Source organism: Eufriesea mexicana, unplaced genomic scaffold (genome assembly GCF_001483705.2).
Source record: "Eufriesea mexicana isolate 0111107269 unplaced genomic scaffold, ASM148370v2 scaffold265, whole genome shotgun sequence".
NCBI lineage: Eukaryota > Metazoa > Arthropoda > Insecta > Hymenoptera > Apidae > Eufriesea > Eufriesea mexicana.
The window spans coordinates 842,350-864,036 of NW_016908444.1; the positions used below are offsets into that span (position 1 = coordinate 842,350).

The window sequence follows — 21,687 nt, forward strand, 5'->3', positions numbered from 1 at the left end:
CGATCGTTCGGCGGATTATCTTCTCGCGCAGCGTGGGAGAGCTTCTCGAGCGTGTTCGTCGTTCGAACGTGGCGCGATTGTTTTTGTGCCAGCGCGAATCGACGTCGGCCGAGTCGAGTACGTGCGTATGTGTATGCAAGCGAGTTGCAAAATCACGAATGCACCAGGAGTGCAGAACGCGGTACAGTGAATAGTTTCCCGAAGATAAAGAACTCGGAATAAAGCGGCGGGGCGGAGCAGAGGGGTTTCCAAAAAGAAGTACAACCCCGTGTGCCACTGTCCTCGCTCGTTCGGATGCGCTTGCGAGATTTAAACTCTCTTTCGGAGAGACGGCGGAACGGAGAGGCGGACCGAGTACGTATGCCGGCATTGCGACATCGCTAATGCATCGCGAGTACAGAATGCAGCCGTGGATGCACTGCAAAATTACGAGAACAGCGAACAACGACTGGAATTCCCTTCTGCTTATGGAAGTGTTCGAAACGGAGCGGCTGGGACCTGGGTGGGTGGAGGTCGGGGTGGGGGCTGGTGGAAGGGAAATGTAGGAAAAATAGATCTAAAGCGATTCACGCGGTACGTTGAACCGAATCGAACGTGAGACGAATAAATCAATGGCGACGAAGCAGTCGACCGTCTAATTGGCGTAGACAACAATCGCGGGGACTTAATGAACGCAACCTTTCGCGAAAGAGAGGGAAAAGAATCGGCCGCGCCGCGAATAATCTCCGCTACTTTCTACGCCGCGCGTTTCCATGCCGAGGCGCTCGCGAGAATCGGCCGATCCGCCATTCCGTTCGTGTCCCCCGCGACCGGTCGCTTTTTAATTATGAATCGGAGATGGGATCTTCGCGCGACGAGATGCGACGAATCGAGACGAGGTTCGCGAGAGGATCACGCGTGACAGGAAAGCACGCACGTTCGTATGCCGATCGCCGGCTGCGTTGCGAAACCTCCGATGCACCACGAGGATACTAGCATGCGCGGCGAGTAGAGGCGCGCGCTCGCGAGCCGAAGGACGTTCCCCGTCATCCAAAGACAATGCAACCAGAGATGCATCAGGGGCTCTCGGTGTCTCGGATTGCCGCGTTTTCTCGCGCCACGCTCGAGAATACCGACGCGTAAACGCTTTCAACGCGCGTCCGCGATCTCCACGCGACACCTTCAAGGCTTCTCTCCGCCATCTTTTGCACCGCCTTTATTCTTATCCCTTGCCTTTTCGTCCTCGAGTTTCGCAACCAGAGGCCTCCTCGTTAACCTCTCAGCCGTCGCAATTTTCCCGAGATTCCGCGAGATCGTCCATGAGATTCGCGGATTTTCGAGATTTTACTCTCCTCCACTCTTCGCGTCTCGAGGACGAAGGAACGGAGGAAGATGGTAGCAAACTCCATTATATACCGATGTTCCTCGATCGTACAGATATTTCTCGCGAAATTCATCAGGAAATCGAGCAATTTTAAGTTATCGAGTGCCAAGTTTTACGCTCGCGTCGCGTTACGCTCGCCACGTGGACAGTGAAAGAGTACGATGCGATAGCGAGTGCCACGGCGCGGCATCGCGATATTTCACGCTATCAGCGCGGGGCGTGTGTCGGGCGTGAACCGGCCAGAATCGATACACACCGCGATACCCTTTCCCGAACAAAACCAGGAAAAAGAGCGAACAAAAACGGAGCCTGGAAGAACAATGAGACGCCTGGTCCCGTTCTGGATCCGTCCCCCAAATTCGTCCCGCCTGATAAAAAGCGAATCGCATGGCTAGTGATTTACGATGGACCTGGTCCGCTCGCTAACGGTACGAGTCTCGAGAATCGTCTCGAATGGAAACGAATGATACCGGATTTCTTTCGCGTCGTGCACGGATTCGGGACCGGAGTGTACCTCTGGTTAAAGTACCATGTGATAAACAATGCGATTGCAACTTGGAAAAATTTAGAAAGAAGAGGAATACAAAACGTATAGTCTCGAGCGTGGATCGAACGCGGAAATCGACGCTACGGCTAGTCTAAAAATGTAAACGGCGATGCCGGAAGAAGGCGCGCGCGATCGTTCGTCCTGGCATGTAAATCCGCGCGATATCTAATATCGCGCGCAGTGTACTCTCCGCAGGCTGCGTCGCGGCACGGTCGGATTAGAAACGTAGAAACGCGGGATCTCCTTAAATCAGACGTTTTCCGATATCTCTGTTGGCGGCAGGCTGGTCGAACCGGAGGAAAGTGAACGCTGGATGCCGGAAGAACGGGACGGACCCTCTTCCCGGGGCACTCGATCGCGGATCGCGTATGTAAATGCGCGTTATATCTGGCATCGCGCGAGTATTACATTCTGTACCGCGAGCACTCGTGGCGTGTTGTCCAGGGGCATTGTGCGCGCGCTCTCGCGCTGGTTCTCGTGCTGGTTCTCGTGCTGGCGCGAGCGAGCGCGCGCCGACCACAGATTAGAGACACACGAGCCCCGCATTCCTAGCCGAGGCGGCTAGAAGAGGAACGCTGGCCCCGACCGATCGAAACAGCCAACCAGCGGCCACGCACCACGACACCGCGAACAATTAATCGTGCAAGATGGAAAACGCAACTAGCGCGCACGCAGGACAAATTAGCATCAAGCAGCATCGCCATTAGAGTCCGGACGGGAGAGCTATGGCGAACGATAGGCGCATTTGCCGATCTATCGGGCACCCGCCCGAGTCCAAAGGATCTTCCTCCCTGCTCCTTTTTCTCCTCGTTTTCCCTCGCTACGCAGGATTAACCTTATCCCCGCGAGTTTTCGTGGGCTTGGCCACTTACTCGAGGAGCCGGCATGCGTCGATGCGCATCCAAAGGGAACCACGCGCGTTAACGGTGTGCGTGGCGCGCGCGTTACGCGCATAAACCAGCCGCCTGTTCGCCGGCGTGTTTACCTCGTTCGACCGCTCCTCCGAGCAAGATAAACGTTCGGCTGGCACGCAAATGCGGAAAGCCGTCGAATCAATCGCGGCATTGTTCGCCGTGATAGGAAATAGGTGAACAGAAACTGATTTAATGCACGCCCCGCCGCTGTTATACCCGCATCTAATCGCGCGGCGAAACAGGAGTGGAGAGCCTGGTTCGAATCGCTGGGCGTCTCCGAGCATTAGTCGAATTTTTCGGCGCCGCTCTTCGCCCGAGCCCGTGTCACGGTCCAATGGTTTTATGGTACGGTTCGTCGGGGTGTTTCATAAATTTATCGAGAATCGACGCCGCGATCGTGCCGACCATGCGAACCGAAACGAGTTCCGCGAGCAACTTCAACCCGCAACTAACCACGAAACGTTTGATTATGGAGTTCTATTAAAATTCCCGGTGTATCTAGACACTGAACGATAATGAACGGAAAATTTACGAGTATACCGATATCGCGATGCAAAGTGACCTAGGCCATCCCCCCGATCCACGTAGATTTGAAAATGCGTCGTGTCGGTGCGCCACCACCAGCACGTCCAACGGCATGATTAACCTCACTCTGGACTCGGACGAGGAGTGGCTGACCTACGAGAAACTCACGGAAATCGTCTTCCTGCGTTCGAGTACCAAGTCGAGTGGTCATCGATCAGTCGCGTTGCGTAACAACCAAGCCAAGTCCGCGGACGTGGCGCGACGTCAGACGGCGAAATTGACGAGGGACAAGACCCATTCGAAAAATGCCAAGCAACCGATTATCTTCGACAAACGAGCGGACGGCGATAAGGCTACGGACATTTCGCCGGTGCCCATGAGAAAAAGCCTCTTCCCGTACGTGTCGCCCTATGTTCTCTTCCGAGGCCACGATCAACTACCCGCTAAGAAGATGCCCAAAGACTTTGGCCAACTTCTCAAATGGAAATTCACCACGTCCATGCCTAGAATACTGATAAAGATCTTGATCAATTCCGGGTACGAGGTAGTGAACAAGGGGACCGACTGGTCCGGTGTTTGGAATCTATCCAGTAAGGACACCACCAGGTATCGACGCATGAAGAGCTTCCAAAAGGTAAACACAAATCTTCCTCGAATTTACAGTAGATACGAATTTTATCGCGAAATCCTGACACGCGATACGCTTCGACGCAGATAAACAACATACCTGGATCGCAGAACATTGGCAACAAGGATCTACTGTGGACGCACCTGAGCAGAATGTCGAGGAAATTCGGACCACAGGAGTACAACTTGATGCCGAGGACGTACATTCTGCCAAAGGAGATTCAGAAATTCGAGAACATGTGGAGCAGACACGGAATGGGTACCACGTGGATAATCAAACCACCGTCCGCGGGTCGTGGCCAGGGTATCAAGATTGTTAATCAATGGTGGGAGATTCCAAAGTGGCATTCGGTAATCGTTCAACGATACATCACCAGGCCGAAACTCATTAACGGCTTGAAATTCGATCTGCGAATTTACGTTCTCCTGACAAGCATCAATCCGATGAGGATTTATATCTACAAGGAGGGCTTGGTTCGCTTCGCCTCGGTCAGGTAACTCGAACATTCCAACTTGCTCGGTGTTTCGTCGATTTTCGCGATAAGAATGAGAAATCGATGGAAACGAAACTATGCGTTCGTAGGTACGTCCGCGGGGCGAACCTAAGCGACAAGTACATGCACCTGACGAACAGCAGCGTGAACAAGCAGAATCCAGCCTACGTGACGAACGACGGAGTGAACTCGTTCAAAGGACACAAATGGTCCTTGGCGAGCTTATGGTCCTACCTGAAGCAGGAAGACGCGAACGTGGTTGAACTGTGGACTCGGATCAAGGACGTGATCGTCAAGTCCTTCGTGGCCGTGGAATCGAACATGAACGCGAGCATTTCGGAGAACCTGGTCTCGAGTTACACCTGTTACGAATTGTACGGGTTCGACATACTCCTGGACGAGGGTTTAAGGCCGTGGTTACTCGAAGTCAACATTCTACCGTCTCTGCACACGGACTCGCCACTCGATACCGCCATTAAGGTACCAGGATTTAAATGGATGCTCGCAGGCTAACTGGAAATTAACTTCCTCTATCGCGATTCGAACTTTCTCGAACCCGCGGCCGAGAAGTTAGGCTGGAGGATAATCGTGTCCAATCGCGATTGCATACAGTTCGTTCACGCTTGCCACCGATTAATTTCCAACTTTCGAATTCCTCCGCAATGATGCACGGAAATCCATAGGGAACGACGATAAATTATTTATGGTCACATCGATTGAGTCACGAGTATATCATACGCGTGATTAACGACGTCGACGGTCCTACGTCTGACTGCCGTTTCCGTTCCTTTCCAGGGCCCACTGGTGAAAAACGTGTTGAACATGGCCGGCTACCAGATACCGAGGAACGAGCAGATTTCGGGCAACGCGGTGTGCAACAAGAGATACGACTCGATCGCGCACGATTGCAGACTTTACAGCACCGCGTTGAACCTCGACGAGAAGATAAAACAGAACGAGATCAACGCGATAGAGAATCGCAACGAGTACCTGGAGAAAATCCTGCAGAACTTGACGAGGGACGACACGAGGCAGCTCGTCCGGTACGAGGACGAGTTCAGTCAGGCTGAAAACTTCGAGAAGCTTTTCCCTACCAAACATACCTATTCGTATTTCAAATTCTTCGACGTGGAGAGATACTACGATCGATTGCTGGACGCTTGGGAGCACCGTTACTCCGATAAGAGAACGGAAGGAATTCGTCGACTGCAGTGTCAGTGCGAAACGATGCAGCGTTTAGATCAAAATGCCGATTGAGTTCGAATATTCGTCGTTAAAGTTTCCTTTACATTTGTTCGCATTGTGTTTGCAAATCGTTCTAGATCCAATTAAAATAGTTCGCACGGGACAACAAGGTCAATAGCGTGACGCGTGGAATTCGATTGCGCAACGCGCGTTACATCGCGAACGCGATAGTCACGAAAAAGGGGGAAAGAAAAATTACGCGAGAGGAGAAAGAAGACAATAAGGTAGCCAAATCCCGATTACGCAACTCCGTTCTGGAAGCATCGCGTAAGGTGCAGGGAATCGCGTCGAGTTTACCCTCTTATCGCGTAATACTGCACGGCCGATAGCAAGCGGCTACGATTTCTTAACGAGCGATTAACATACTAACCGCGAGTACGCGCGCCGTACGAGGCGTGAAAACTATTTTGTCCCCCGAGACATCCGATGTCAATGGAATTCGAGAAATCCTGCGAAACCTTACGCCAGTTAATCCACCTTAGTCGAGGGTTGCGCAACGCCATAACCGCAAGATACCGTAAGTCGTTTTAACTATATCGGTCACGTTGACGTCATTCGTTTGCCGTTTACAACTTCCACCGAATAGTATCCGCTTCCACGCCGGACTTCCTTCATCGAATTACGCGTAACGAGATTTCCCTTTCGAAATTTTCGCGCCAACGAATTTTCGGAGCCCACCGCTCTCCGCTGTTTCCGATATCCTACTCTAGGCGGTGACGTCGAAACTATCTTCGGCGTTGCTGCGATGAATCCGTTCCGTTTACACAGATGGACGACTCTACGGAATTATCACCGTTTCCTGCGTTTCCTCGAATGTCCCTAGACTCGCTGTCGCGGCTTCCACATTGCGGTAGCCGCGGCGGTTAATTTACGACTACGATAATTGGTCCTGAAATTGCACCCTGGAGATTGCGTCGGCGAGAGAGTCGGTACTTTGCAGCCAAGTAAACGCAACTAAACGCGACTCGCGTAAATAAAGAAACGCGGAATGAGCCGTTCAGACGGAACGGAGACTCGCGCCGAAAGAAGCTAGCCAGGTTCGAATGATATTCGCGTTGCACGAGCACCCGCATTAACGATAATGCGCGAGGATGCTAACATTTATGGACAACGATTATTTACGATAAAAGCCAGCCAACAGAGGATTCCACGGCTCGCGAACCTTCGAATTTCGCGATAACCCTCGGAGACACGGTTTGACACGCGAATTGGCAGACGCGAGCTATTCTCGTTGCTCTGGTCGATTTTCCTTCTGCAAAGTTCGGGGAAGCCTGGTGCCGACGAGCGTTTCGTGGCTACCCCGAAAACCGATTCCGCGACTCGATAGAGTTCATTGCCTCGTAATTATTCCGCGCAACGCGTCGGGCAGGATCGCGTTGGCAATAATTTCGATCGGTCACGGCTCGTCACCTCGTTCGAGGGTGACGTAAGTAGCCGGTGAAAGCTCCGCGGGCTTCGGAACGTGAATCACTTCCTGAAAATTCCGTGTACTCGGCTTCCAGCGGTTTTCGGTTCATTCAGACGGTCTTCTCGTCCGATTCGACCGACTGCTCGTCACATGCAACCTACTTTTCTCTTCGACCACCGCACGTGAGCATCGCGCTTTAACGCGCCGCCTATCTCTCGTACCGATACCCAGCGCGCGTGCAGACTTATCAACGACGCGACCCACCGGTTCCAGCCACTTTTTCCTGCTCGACCGGCACGGAAAGCTGCTGCCCAACTTTCCTTCGTTGATCCGAGCGAGCAATTATCGCGTACGATATGCGAGACGCCAAAGAACTGACAGCGATCGTTATCGTATCGGAGAGGAAAGAAGTTGCGGAACGATCGGCGGGAAAACAACCTAAGATCCACCGTGCTTGCATAGCTTTACGAGCGAGCATCCCTAAAAGCCACCGTTAAACGCTAAAACGTACGGTTTTATTGATTCTCGTAAACGTTCCGGTGCAAGTCGCCGAGATACCGAGGAAACTTTCGGGAACTTTTTCTTACGTTTCAACCCCTATCGCTGCTAAGGAATTTCGGTAGATTCCACTAATCCCGAACAACGTGCTTATCTCCGGCTACTCGACCGAACTCGTGTACCTTCGTCGCTTTTCGTGCTTCGCGATACCTGTTGTATCGTTCCAACCAAGCTAACCAGCAGGTAGAAACTCTCGAGTAGAAACTCTTTGAGCCTAGCTCCAGAAACGCCGCGGCCGAATTCGTCGAACGGAAACAAGGATAATCGAACGACGAAACGAACGACCGACATCCGGGGATATACGCTTTTTCTCCGCCGTGACAGATTGTCGCTGTTAAATTATTTCTCTAGCCAGATATACCTACGCGTGTTGGCCCGTTCTCGGTCGCGGTCAAGCGTGATAAAATACTGGACTGTTTACCGTGGCTGCGTTCCGACTGTCACATTATTAGCGAGTGTACCGCTGCGTGACTATGGCAATCAGAGCAGAATGAGATCTAAAATTCGCAATCTCACGAATGAATCCACTCGAGTCCGCTTAATTACGACACCGTGATCATTAGCCGCGGACATTAGGAACAATCTACTCCAGATGCACAACTTTCGGAATTCTTCGTTGCTCCGCCAGCCCATGCTCAGCCGCGCCATAGGCGATTCGAGAAAGTAAGAAACGACCCGATTCCAGAATCGTTTTCAAGTCCGTCTGCTTATCTCGTTAACGATCGCTTCATTTGCCTGGACTCCTACTCGTACTCCCTGTATCTTCACCTAATCCGCATTTAGCCACTGACACGTCTCGGTATTGTGTCGTTCGGAGACGAAATCGAGCAGCCAGAGACGGCACGCGGATGGAAATAGGTTGATACCATAGGCACGCAGGAAATTGCATTCAGATGCAGAAACAACAGACATTTCTGCCATGGCAGAACGTTACTCTGCACCGGTGTTCTTTGTCTCTCGAGCTGACGTTGACTCATACCAGGTTGCAGCGACGCGCATGCACGGCCGCGGAAATCCGTGTATATAGACGATAATTGATAGGTGCGCGACGAAGGATGAAACCGAGCGCGGCTAAATGCAATCGATCTACGGGATAAATGGTTAATCGAACGAGATAAACGCCGATCTAATTCGCACTCTCGCTCGTACCCTCCGCGGACTCATCCTTCGCGAGAGAACTCTACCGCGATTCGTCGCTTCCGAATTTCTCGTTACGTCATTGCCTGCTCGGAAAAACATCGTACACTGGCGGAAGCACGACATAACGGATTTCGTTTCTCGAACTTTTACTTTCAGCGATTACACGCTGTCCGCGCGGAAGTTGCTCGGGCACAGTCTCTCGTCCGAGCCGAATTTCTCAACCCGGCTGGTTCGCGGCAAAAATTCGATCCTGCGAGCCACGGTCCGATACGCGAAACACGAAATTAGCATTTCGAGCAAACGGAAAGCGTGTTCGAGCGAAGGGTTCTGTACCAGTCGCCGTGATCGATGCGAAGCGTTGCTGAAATACAGGTAGACAAGGGCAAATAACGCGAGATACGCCGTGGAGATAAGGCAAAAGCGGTCTCGTCGCTGTTTCCTGCTGGCTGCAGCCAGTATGCGGGACTCGACAAACGGGTGCGCTCGTAATAAGCAGGAATCGAGCACGAACGAGCGTGCTGGCGATGCTCGACCGCGGACTCTATGCTAAATACGAGGATACCAATTCGACCGTCACTTTCTCCGTTAAGTTAGATGAGCGTGGTCGGTTTCGTCGGCACGGATCGATCTTCTTCGGTCGAAAGTGAATTTCGCGATCCACGAGCGCCGTGTCAGTGACCTTTAAGCGGGGGCTCACGTGTCGATGGCGCTGGACGAGGATCGCGATGGCCACGAGTGTCCGGTGTACGCGCCATCGACCATAAGTCCGGGGTCATGAGACATTTTATAGCGTGGCAACTATAATTGGTCGAAGAAAGTGGCTCGATGTTGTACCGTATGTACGGGGTGTACCTTGCTTTCGTTTACGAATCCATTTATCTCGCGCGGTTCGTCGATCGCCACGGAATTATGGTTTCCAATGCGGTTTCGTGCGAGAAGATTCAAGGACGCGATCGAGCGATTAAAATCCCTTTCTTTTTTTCTCCTTTTCTATTCTTTCTTTTTCTCGAAGATCAATTTCGATCAATTTCGATCTTACTATTCCATTGGACACCTTTCGACGCCCGATCGTACCTGCGATATCCTCGACCGCAGGTACGAGTTTCTACTCGGAGTAACGTAGGTAACACGAGGAAAGTCGCTAACCTCCGGATGTTCGATCGTTAATTATCTCGAATTCGACGCGGTAATCGTAAGAAATTGGTCGGAGAAAGCGGCGTGTAATATTTATATTTGCACGATTGTGGACGCCTGTGATTCAATCTGTCTCGTATCCAGAGCGGTTACATCCAGGCTCGGCCGATTTATATAATAAATTACAATACGATTTCCACGGTAATCGGCCGACGACGAAGACAAGGTTCCTTTTAACGCGGCGATATTTCACGATACGCGATGCAGGCCACGAACAAGCGGAAAGATTGGAGGGAAATTTATAGGTGGTTCTGTACGACTTTACCGTCACCGGCGACGACCAGCGAACGAAGCGAAATCTCTCGAAAGATTTTCTAACCTGCACGACACTCGCGACCACGGATCGCTCTTATATAACACGATGACCATTGAAATCATAGAACCGACGAGCCCGTTGGAGCGTCGTAAAACGACAATTTAATTGCAACGTTCGTCTCGCGAGGAACGCGACGACGTGTAAATCTTTCGGTGACGAGAAAGACACGGAGAGAGGAGAAAAACGGGGAAAAAGTTCGCTGGAACGCAGAAAAGGGGAGATGCGTGGTTGGAGAAAAAGCGTTTTATCGATGGCCTAACGAGACAACGGAAAGAGTTATTCCTTCCGTGCAAATCGGAGCTACAAATTATCCCGCAATTAGATCGTAAATCCCAGGAAACGCGTCTAGAGACGTGAGATCGCTCGATCAACGGCGAAAACGCTTGTCTATGCCGCATTAGCATTTAATTAGGGTTTTCTGCTTATAGGTAAACGGCACGAAAGCTCGGTGGAAATAACAGTTATCCGCACGATGCAACGCCGTGGTGGTATGCACGCGTGCACGTGCGACGGCTTTGTGCAATCGGCCACGCGGTACGTGTCCGCGTAAAAGTGGAAAAATTATCATTCCGGTCTAAACGATCGGTATCTATGGCCCACACGGTAGCCCCGTGTCTAGCCGGGTATGCGATGGACGCGCGCGCGCGCGCGCGTGCGCGATACGAGAGTGTTTGAAAAATGAAATCGGTCGTGAGTCGATTGTGTTCGTTCCCACCCACGTTATGTGTCGAGCGCGACTCGCGATCGCGAGATCGATCGCGTGATCGATACATCGCGGGTGGAAGAACGTTAGGAAAAGTTCGTAAAAGTTCGTAAAAGTTCGAACGGGGACAAAGTGCATTTCGTTCCACGCTAGAAAGTGCTGCTATCGATCACGTTGCGCACTTTCTTTCTTACGACGATTACGTGTAGAAGTCGGTGGAGTTCAAGGAACGCCACCGTGCATACGTACGACGCCTTCACTTTTCTTTTCGCGAGCTCGTTCTACGCACGTGCAAACACGCATGCGTATACGGCACGGGTGTATCAAACGCCGTACGAAAATGTCGGGAATGTTTCTTTTCCCAGACTGAATCGAGAGCCGTGGTAAAAAACGAGGAGGAAGAAACAATGATTATTCGAAGAAGCATTCGAAAAGATTAGGATCTTCGTTCTACTGGAAGCTAGGCCGTCGGAGAATGGAAAAGGAAAAGCGGTTGTGAATCAAAAGTTGCCGGTTTGTACCTCGGCCGGTGCACACGGCTTGTAGACACATCTGCTAAACGGGATGTTGTAAATACACGATCGAACCAGAATCCAAACATTCATTAATCCCATCGGAAATAATTAAAAGCGAACGGCCTGTAATAAACGTTGAACGAACGCTAACAAAAGTCAGCGAAAGAGTATATGTACGTACGAAGAGAAAGAGGCAAAGCACCGTGTACGAACACGCGAGAGGAGAATGACGTGCAACGTTTCTATAGAGCGCTTAAATACCGAAGGTAACGCCTCTTACTCCTGTATAGAATGTACGGCACCGTGTAGTCGGTGCACGGTCTACGTGTTGGTACATTAATCGTTCGAACCCTACGCCGAGTTTCGATTTCTACCACGGAATCCGAGAGTCGCTCGAATATAGGTTCGAGCTTTTCCACGATATTACGACGGAGATACGTGTGCGACACGGTTCGAAACAATCGCCACGCTAGACGCGATACGCTCGAATCGACGACAACGACGTCAACGGCGAAAGAACGAACGAACAAACGAACGGACGACCGACAGTTTACGAAATCTTCGGAAAAATGTCGTATCGTTTCGGGTAGCGCGTGCAAACCGTGCGAATGAAACACCAACGGTCGAAATCGATCGATATTCGGCATCGAATACGTAATTTCGAAACTAAAACGACGCGCGACGAGATACTCGAAGCGAAAGAAAAAACGAGAAAGGATAAAAGATAATTTACTTACGGTAAGGTGTGTCTTGTCAGGCGCGATCGCCGTGATTTCTACTGGCCTTGGTTCAGGTGGATTCGCCTTACTAAGAATGGCAGCTGGCATTTTCGCGACCAGAGATAGCCTCCTGGTGAGCCGTCTACCTAATTCCGCGCGTCGTCGCACCCTAACACGGGGACCGGTACCTTTGTAACCTCCGAATTCCATTCTGAGAGACGAGTGTCCTCCTTCCTTATCCCCGTGCTCTCATGGCGGCAAACGGTCGCATCTCGTGTCACGTGGTCGCACGGATTATACGATCATAACGCGACGCAGGTCTATCGGCGAGTTGACGAAACTCTCCAGCGTGTGTATGTGTATATAGGACGAACGAGGACTATGCGTATAATACGTGACGACCTTTCGATTCAACATGTCCAAACTCACAGCGCGTCCTTTCAACGCAACGACGAACACATCCTTCACGCGTCATCGATACTTCCTCTGTTCGTGTTTATTTTCGAAAATCCTACAGGGGCGTCGTTGACGCGAAAACATCGACGTCTCAACCACCGACACGGTTGGAATAGCCGTTAACGGATTTCACGTTTTCGATTCGATTCGCGTACGTTTCAATTCGGTTCGATTCGATTCGATTCGATTCGATTGGAGTCAAAGATCACTCTCGCGAACCGCCCCGTCACTCGACACTCCTCTCGCGAAACTGGGTCGTTGACGTATCGGCTTTTTTTCGAACGCGTTCAAAAACGCAAGGGGTACTGGTTTTCGAGCAACGGTTGTCCGCGCTGGGTTACACGCACGACGACGTAAACACTTACTCGGATGCTGGAGGGCCGCTCTCGGTCGCGTGCACACACACGTTGCTACGAGCATCTCCCTCTGGCTACGGACACACGTGCATCCTAGTCTCGCGAATACACTACGGTAGAACGAAGAGAGACGCAGTGCGGTGCGCGCGTGCACCAGCAGATTCGATGGTATTCGAAAAGCGAGGCACGAGGTGCGGAAAAGAGAGCAGCCGGTTCTTGCTAGCGTTCGGTCTGCCTGGCGCGCTTCGACTGAAATTGAATCGCAGCAACCTCCTACCACGCGGCCCGTCACACTGCCGGCCTTCCTAACCGTCGCGCCTCCTCGTCACTCTTGTATCTTCGCTTCTAGCCTACCAAAGAAATCCGCGTAAACAAAACGCACTTCCAAACCAGATGGAACACGCACGCACGCTTCACGATGAAACACTGATGTAACCGATGCGCGCGATCAATCTCGACCAATCTAACCGACCGTTCGACCAATCAGCGTCACCGTATTAGCGACACTCGCCCGATCCACCAATTACCGCGCATTGTTTATCGCGGCATCAACAATGGCGTTATTTTGCATTTCCGGAATAATTTTTTTCGTTATTCCTGCATCGATGTATTTACGAACGATAAGATACGAGAGTTTTCTTTCGTTCTTTGCACCGATCGCCTCGATACGACTCGAGTAAACGAGAAAATAATTACAGGTTAATTTTAAATAACAAATTCCGAACAATGTATACGACATAGTTTCTCTTAATTAGCTTACCGTGTCTAGATAGGAATAGTGAAATTTTCGAAAGTGAGCCATTCTCGAAAGCCGATACAACGATTGATTGTGCGCAGATCGATTACGAAACTCGTTCCCCGGTAGTATTTATGAAGCGTGTCGATCAACGCGCAGCGAGGACAAATCGATATCGGTGATGATTTATAGGAATCGATACAATATATCGATACATGTTATGCACGCGTTATAGGTGTTTTCAGTGGGAAAGAATACTTTTCGATTACACGGAGGGCATGGTTGTTACAACGTAGATGCTCGATACGATATCGAAGATTGAATACTCGGTGTCAAGCACGATCGTCACGTTGACACGGGAAATCAAAGAAAAGCAATCAGTTACAATTGGCACGATGAACGAGTATTTACGCTTATTACGATCGCGATGACTCCGACGGTGCAAAGTCGCAGTCGTTATACATTCTTGCTCGTGGTAAATAAATTCCTTGGCCTATAAATAACAAAGGCCTACAAGAAAGTACGTTTCTGAGCAAGTCGTGCCAAGAATTTTCATACGTTACGTAATAGGCTCGACTGGTTCGTAATTAGCTTTATGTTCCAGCCTGTTTCGTGTACTTATTATCTTCCTAGATGTCGCGCCAACTGCCACGAATTCGATTTAAAATGAACATCGGACGTGCATACACGGTAAACGTAACGAAAATTTCTATTTTTCAGATGCTCCGGAATGATTTGGCAATTTTGAAACAATTCGCAAGATGAACGACAGTGAAAATCAAGAGTATCCTCATCGCGATTAATCTGCGTTACAATTACGAGCCTAATTGGTCGAAAGTCAGGGGAAATCTCAGAAGCAACTAAATAGAATTATCCAATACGAAGTGAAGCGCGTTTACGTTCACGTTGCTGTACAATTGAACGGAGCGGAAGGAAAGCAGGTCCGTTTCATCCGTCACTTTCCTCTCGTCCTTACCGCTTCTTTTTCTCAGACCTTCGCCCAACGAAATTTCTCGACGGCCACGAAAATTAATAAGCACGATGACCATGAAATGCAACGCAACGCTGCAAGCCAAGCTTGCTAAGCAGAACGAGATTAGCCGTCAAAGGCTGGCGCAAGAACTTGTGAAACTCGAGAAGGTGGAAAAGTCGGACTTGAGGATGATAGAGACTGCGAGGCACCGGTTTCGATCCCGTCACAAGAACCTGGAAGCTCCACAGCCGTCCTTTGAATCAAACGTAAGGTCTCTCGGAAACTGCGCACGAGAAACCACTCGTCGAGGATGCACGCAGTTTCCTTTTCCTTTTTAACCCATGCTTTTCCGTAGTTTTTCGTAGAGAACGCCTTGCTCCGCAATTTCGATCGTACTTTACAATTTCACCAGAGATCAGGTTACTGTACCGTGTATTCTGGCGATCAACGCGGTTCGCCGTCTAATCTTCCGATTTAATTGCGAGCAATTGACGTGCAGGCTGTTAATGTACGCATGTACGAAACTCATAATCCTGGATTTTGCTACCATTGCACCGGAGCGATCAAAAAATGCAACGAGATGACCAAGCCGGAGCAGACACCGAAAGATTCCTACGAATTCGTACGCTCGATAGTTTTCACCAAGGACGAAGTAGATCCTGACAAGGTTCTCTGCCTCCACCTGTTGACTGCTCATAGCACGAAGTGGAGAAACAACGACGACACCAGGGTCAGACCTGTTACATCTTTACTGGAGAAAGGTACAGTTTTTCGTAGGAATAACGTAAGATACTTTTGTCAGACAATAAGATAAATCTTTTGCAGCTAAAAGGAAGCATTTCTCTGGAGCATGGAACAATAGCATACCGTGTTACGTAGTGGACACTCACGTGGTCTCGTCGAACACGAAGCTCCACGAGGACCCACGGAAGAAGATTTTGGAGGAGCAGGCGATACGCGAATTCGAGGAGAAATACAAGCAATATGTGGAGAACGACGCCGATTTTGAGAAAGCTTTGTCGTCGAACGCCAAACACACGAGGACTATGTTGCAGGGCTTTGAAAAAATGCCCTCGATTTCGCCTCACGTTTACTCTTTGCTCGGCGCCTCCCATGAGCTGCGAATAAAACAGGCTCTCGCGGAAGGCGTAGCGAGAAGAAAATTCGCATCGTCCAGCATGGAACTGAATAAACTGGAAGAGAACAGTATGTCTTTCCATCTGGACGACGATGACGATCTCTTAAGTAGAACGAACACAAACGCGTCGACTAGAAATTGGGTTACGAGATCGACGCGTAGCCCATCGAGGAGGTCCACGTTTGGTTCGTCGTACAAGCTGGACCATGGGATCACCATGCTGAAGTCGAAAAGAAAAAGGAATTACGATGCCACCGCCAAAGAGCTGATTACCATAAAATCTAGCATCGGAGCGATGCAAGACCCGCCTTCGAAAACTTCTAGCACCAAGTCTCCGTGTAATATATTCGGAAGTCGACCGTCGACGAATTCTCTTCTCTCGGCCACCTTGCATTCCGAAGTGACTAAAAAATACAGGAAGTGTATTTATCTGAACGCGCCCGTTAAATGCATCGAACTTCAAAGCAAAGATTACAAAGTCGTACCGATCCTTGTGAATTATCAACTGCAGGCTTTGGTGCAGACCGTGTTCGAAGTTCTGGAACGCGTGAACCCTGAAAAGTCGAAGAAAATAATCGACACCGCGAAAGACATAGAAGAAATAAATAAAATGTTGTTACGGCTGGACATGCAGAATTTTATGCAATCCCTGTTGGGTCAGTCGTTAGTCTCGTCTCCGGAAAGCTTCGTGGTTTCACTGGCGACAGTGGCGGATGAAATAGATCTCCGATTCGAGGAAATTCTAGAAACAGAGATAATCGCGTTCACTCTGGAAATGCCATCGCTACCACCTCTCGATGCTCTAATTACCGAGATACGAAATAACATATTTCTCGACGAGAATAAGTCGGAGGAAAATGGAATTGCCGGGATAACATCCGCAGGTCCCGGTAAGGAAAAATCTGAGAAGAAACGAGGAAAGACTAAGAGTAAAAATTGGTCCCGCTGGGACAGACGCAAAGGCTATCGTAAAGGTGCATTTTCTGGCAAACCGAAGGAAAGCAACGTGCAAGACTCCGAGACGAAGTGTGGAAGCAGCTTAAGGAAAAACTCGAAGATAAAAGCGGCCGATCAACTGAGAGTTTCAGGAAATGTTCTCGCTAAACGTACTTCGAATTCCAAAGTAAGGTGTTCGTAAGAAAAGTATAGAAACGAAAAAAAGAAGTGTTATTGCAACGGCATTTCAAAGTCTGAAATATTCAAAAGGAAAAGATCTGATAAGAAATATTTTTCCTATTCCGTGTGGTTGCAGTCTTGGAAATTTGCCCAGGATCTCGGCCATTTAGACGCGAATCATGTAATATTGCAAAGAATGACGAACACTCAAAGAATCTTAGTAGGACAAATGTGCGCCTCTCTTAAGACCAAGAGAATTAATAATCAAGGTTTTATCGTGATTAAATTAATATTTTATAATTCGCGATATTTATAATTTCTTCCTCGGTTTTTCTGCAGGTTTAATTAACGAAAGCGTACCACTTGCGGCATTAATTGCCCCGGCCCTCTCACGCGATAGCATTAAATTCTTGACACGGGATACGGTATATTCAAAAAGGAATACCATAAACGAGGAAGAAGAAGTAGAGGATAACGTTATAGTTCCAGATAAGTTAACTGGTCCTTTGCTCGCAAAGGTCGCTAATTTAATATCTTTCTGCATTTATAAGAAATGTGTAATATTTAAAAATGATAAATTACTACATGCATCGCTGTGTACATTTCTCTTTAGATACGACAAGATATAGCGGAGAATGAAACGAAGCTACGTTTGAAATGTTTCTTAAGAAATACAGTCTCGTGAAACGCAGAATGGTATATACGATCGATTCGTTATTTTTCTTCGTACAGTTATGCATTGTAATTATTAAAATAAATTATTCTGTACTTGAACGCAGTAAATATTTACCGACCGTCAACGACAACATTTATAGATACTTACAGGTATAGCGAATAGATGGCGCGAAAGTTCCTTGTGGAAGTTGTATACAATATAAATTTAAAATTGTAAATAAATGAGAAAACATATGTTTCTTTTCGATCCTTGATTGAAGTTTAAAAAAAATTTTCCTATTATAAATAAAATAATAAAATTGCTGCGAAATTATTACGTTTTGTAAAAAGCATTATTATAAGAACCATATATGGATAGGAATGGTATATCTACCTGTTTAACATTTCGATAAATAATTTCTATGTTAAATAAAATTTATAAAATATGCAATTAAATACGGTACGACGTTTTGGCTGTTTACATGAAATGAAAACAATTTGCACAATAAACTATTAGTGAATGCGATTGAATATAATCAGTCAGCTGATCAAAGCCGCGCAGTCGCAGCTGTATTACTGCATAGGCGTAAAGGAACAAGTTTGCAGTTTTAAATGAAGCATGAGTTTACAGCTGTATGTGTACAGTTGGAAAAAGTGGCTTAAAAGTGAAACGTTAAAAATCGATTAAAATACAATATTTTATGTTCGATAAATAAACGATCATCCAGAAGACTAGCACGGAATTTTATTGCGTTACGCCATGTTTACCGATGTGAGAAAAGTACACCAGATGTATTGCAGAATTCGTACAAGATGTCTGTGTTAAAAATTTCTTATGCGAATCGAAACAATGCTCATATGTTTATGTATAAACTTCATATGTATAAACCTCAACGCGACAAGTAATCTGCTTGAATAGAAGCAAAACGATATGTACGAATGCTATACAACGTTCAGTTTAAACATATTTTTTTGGATCGTATAAAAAACGTCTGGCGAGAAACATCTGTATTTTTAACTACATACTTTTCTGGAAACCGACGATCCATTGTCAATTACGATGATAGTCATGTATACATTTAAACCATTTATGTTCATGAAACATGAAGCACAGAGTCTAGAACGTCCAAAAGCTAGAAGTGGACATAGAATAGTTTGTGATCATAAGAACTTGTATTCTTATGGTGGATTTAATCCGTGTATCTCTGATACTGATCCTGAAATGCGAAATGATCAGACTTGGATTTCTAGTAAACCGCTTTTCAAAGAAGTTTGGAAATTCAATCTTGTTACACAACAATGGAAGCGTTTACCAGGTCAAGATAATATGCCCAATGAATTGGCATCTAATGCAGTGATTTTAAGGGGTAATGTCCTAATGGTTTATGGTGGGACTGGTGTACCATTTGGACATAGTTGTAGTAATCATCTTTATGTGTGCAATGTTAATGATGGTAAAATGTACATAGTTCCTGCAAAAGGAGATCTACCTGAACCCCAATATGGACAAGCTTTAGTATGTCATGGGTCATATTTATATACTGTTGGTGGTACTACAGGATACGAATATACTTGTGATATTCATAGATTTGATCTTAGGACTGGTGTTTGGGAAACTGTTTATATTTGTTCTGGAAGAGATCAGAGTGAACCTACAGGACGATATAGACATGAATTAGCTTTTGATGGAAAACTTATATATGTTTTGGGAGGTGGAACAGCTACAGAAGCATTTGGTTTCTTGGTATGTCAATTTTTATATAATTTCTTACAATTTTGAACTCGTGTAAAATATTTTGTAAATTGAGTGGAATTGAATTAGTTAAAAATTTTTCATTATTATAATATTAAATTTGTGTTTAGGAAATCCCTGCCTTTGACTTAGAAACAAACAAATGGATAATATTAAACACGTATGGTGATAATGATGATAATACAGTACCAGAACCTAGACGTTGTCATGGATCTGTGCAATATACAGATGAAAAAACAGGTGTTACATCTGTGGTAATTTCTGGAGGGTATAATGGAGATCATGTTTTCTCTGATGTTTGGAGATTAGATTTGAAGTTGCTACAATGGACACGTTTAAGAAAATGTATACTTCCACGTCCTGTGTATTTCCATTCTGCAACTCTTACTCCAGAAGGACGCATGTATACATTTGGCGGTATTATTAAAGAAAATAATAAGGTTGTTATAACTTTCTTATTTTCTTACTTTTTTTCCTTTAACTTACAATTTGCTAAATTGTTCTGAAAAATGTTGCAGGTTGTAAGAACTGATGCAGTTCATTCTGCATGGTTAACAATCCCTAAATTATCAGAAATATGTTGGCAAGCATTAATTTATTACTACCCAGATATAAGGTATAAATCTCAAGATGAATTACTTCACATGGGCATACCACTAAAATTTGTGCAAAAAATTGATTGGTATGATGCATAATATTTAAGAAACTCTTTTGATATTTGCTACACATTTAAAGCGTTACCACTCCTTACGTACATTGTTACCAGTTACTTATTGCATGAATATTGTAATTGTTGAACATTATTGCCATAATTTATTTACAATATTTTTATAAAAAAGGTACATAGTGTGTTGGGCAATTAATATGACAAATATTATCAATGGATCACTTTCTTCAAATTTACTTATATCATGTAATATTTTACGTATTGGATGAAACTTTGCATATGAATTGTATGTGTTAGAGAAGGAAGAGAAGTTCACATAAACATATATTCGGAAATTGAATGTTTGAAATATATTACCAAAATTAAATCAAATTGTACTGTGAAAAAAGAATATTTTAGAACATTTGTTTATACGAATCTTTTTTCTTGCTATAATACATAGAAATTGTGCACAAAGTTTCATCCAATCTTTTTTGATACACTTTGTATAACGAATAGTATACAATATTTATAAAATCTTTCTGTTTCTTTTAAAGTTTATTCAAATTTCTTTCCATTTATAAGCGATCTAAAATTGTAAATTCAAAAATTACAAGTAAAACTTTTTGTACAAAGTTTTATTTGTAGAAAGAATTGCAAAGTCTCTTTTCCTTTCGCTAAATCAAATTTTGTAGCAAATACTTTATTTTACACAATTGTTATCTGTTTTTTTATCGAAGTTTGAATTATTCAATTCATATTTTTTATTCGAATGTTTAATGAAGCAGGTTCTTATACTTAACAAAGAATTGTAATGCATGCAACATAAGGTTAATGACAAATATGGTTATTAACTTACTTTAGCTGTTACATAACATTCGTGACAGGAATGGTTATAATAAAGTATATAAATTTTTGACATAAAGAAACTATGCATATAGCTTGTTAAAAAATTGTGCTGTTCTTTCTTTATTCGCACCGCAAGACGTCCTCCATTAAAATTTTCAATACATCTTTGTATATACATATAGCCATGAACAAGCAATAATGAATTGGGCTCGTACAAGATTAATTGCTCGTTGCAATATACTATATGTATATTTTGAAGTGAAAAAAGAAAAATTGGCTATGTAAAAAATAGACATTGAAAAATATTATTTTAGTTTGGCTACATTAGTTGTTCAGTTCAATGTGTTGAAGAACAAATTTATGTGGAATCGTAATAATAAAAATAATAATAATAATAATAATAATAATATTAATATTAATAATAATGATAATAATAATAATAATAATAATATTAATAATGTAATATACTATACAATTGTTTCTCACATATTGCTTAAAATTTGTTTTCTGTTTGTGATAAATGATTATTGTTTTACAAAAATTTATTTACATAATTATACGTATTATTGTAGTTTACAACAGTTGAAAGCAAATTTTATACTTTCAAATGGGTGATTCTCAGAAAAATAAAATTATTTCATAGTAATTTTTCTCCGCGCAATTTTTATTGAATCGATGAGATATAAATAGGTTTACAATATCCCATAGGACATACTAGCTATGCCACAAAATCAGCTAAACA

At 45.8% G+C, this 21,687-nt stretch overlaps 2 protein-coding genes across 3 annotated transcripts in view; one reads left to right on the forward strand and one right to left on the reverse strand.

Annotated features, from left to right (window-relative positions):
- Positions 1-13,314, reverse strand: part of LOC108555785 (uncharacterized) — a 191,639-nt gene extending 178,325 nt beyond the window's left edge. For both annotated transcript variants that reach the window (XM_017911606.1, XM_017911607.1), the window contains exon 1: positions 12,287-13,314. In XM_017911606.1, coding sequence (XP_017767095.1) covers positions 12,287-12,478 — 192 coding nt within the window. In that variant the 5' untranslated portion in view covers positions 12,479-13,314. The remainder of the gene's footprint in view (positions 1-12,286) is intronic.
- Positions 13,315-18,271: 4,957 nt separating this feature from the next.
- Positions 18,272-20,190, forward strand: slim (scruin like at the midline). Its single transcript, XM_017911531.1, has 3 exons — positions 18,272-19,441; positions 19,561-19,890; positions 19,969-20,190. The coding sequence occupies exons 1-3, from the start codon at positions 18,758-18,760 to the stop codon at positions 20,143-20,145; spliced, it is 1,191 nt and encodes a 396-aa protein (XP_017767020.1). The 5' UTR covers positions 18,272-18,757; the 3' UTR covers positions 20,146-20,190.
- The last annotated feature ends 1,497 nt before the right edge of the window (positions 20,191-21,687 follow it).

What these genes read in the sequence shown, in the direction of transcription:
- slim (XM_017911531.1), top strand. Translation starts at nt 18,758, where the DNA reads ATGATAGTCATGTATACATTTAAACCATTTATGTTCATGAAACATGAA. An exon ending in CAGAAGCATTTGGTTTCTTG is followed by an intron (nt 19,442 to 19,560) that starts GTATGTCAATTT and finishes ATTTGTGTTTAG; the next exon opens with GAAATCCCTGCCTTTGACTT. An exon ending in TTATTAAAGAAAATAATAAG is followed by an intron (nt 19,891 to 19,968) that starts GTTGTTATAACT and finishes AAAATGTTGCAG; the next exon opens with GTTGTAAGAACTGATGCAGT.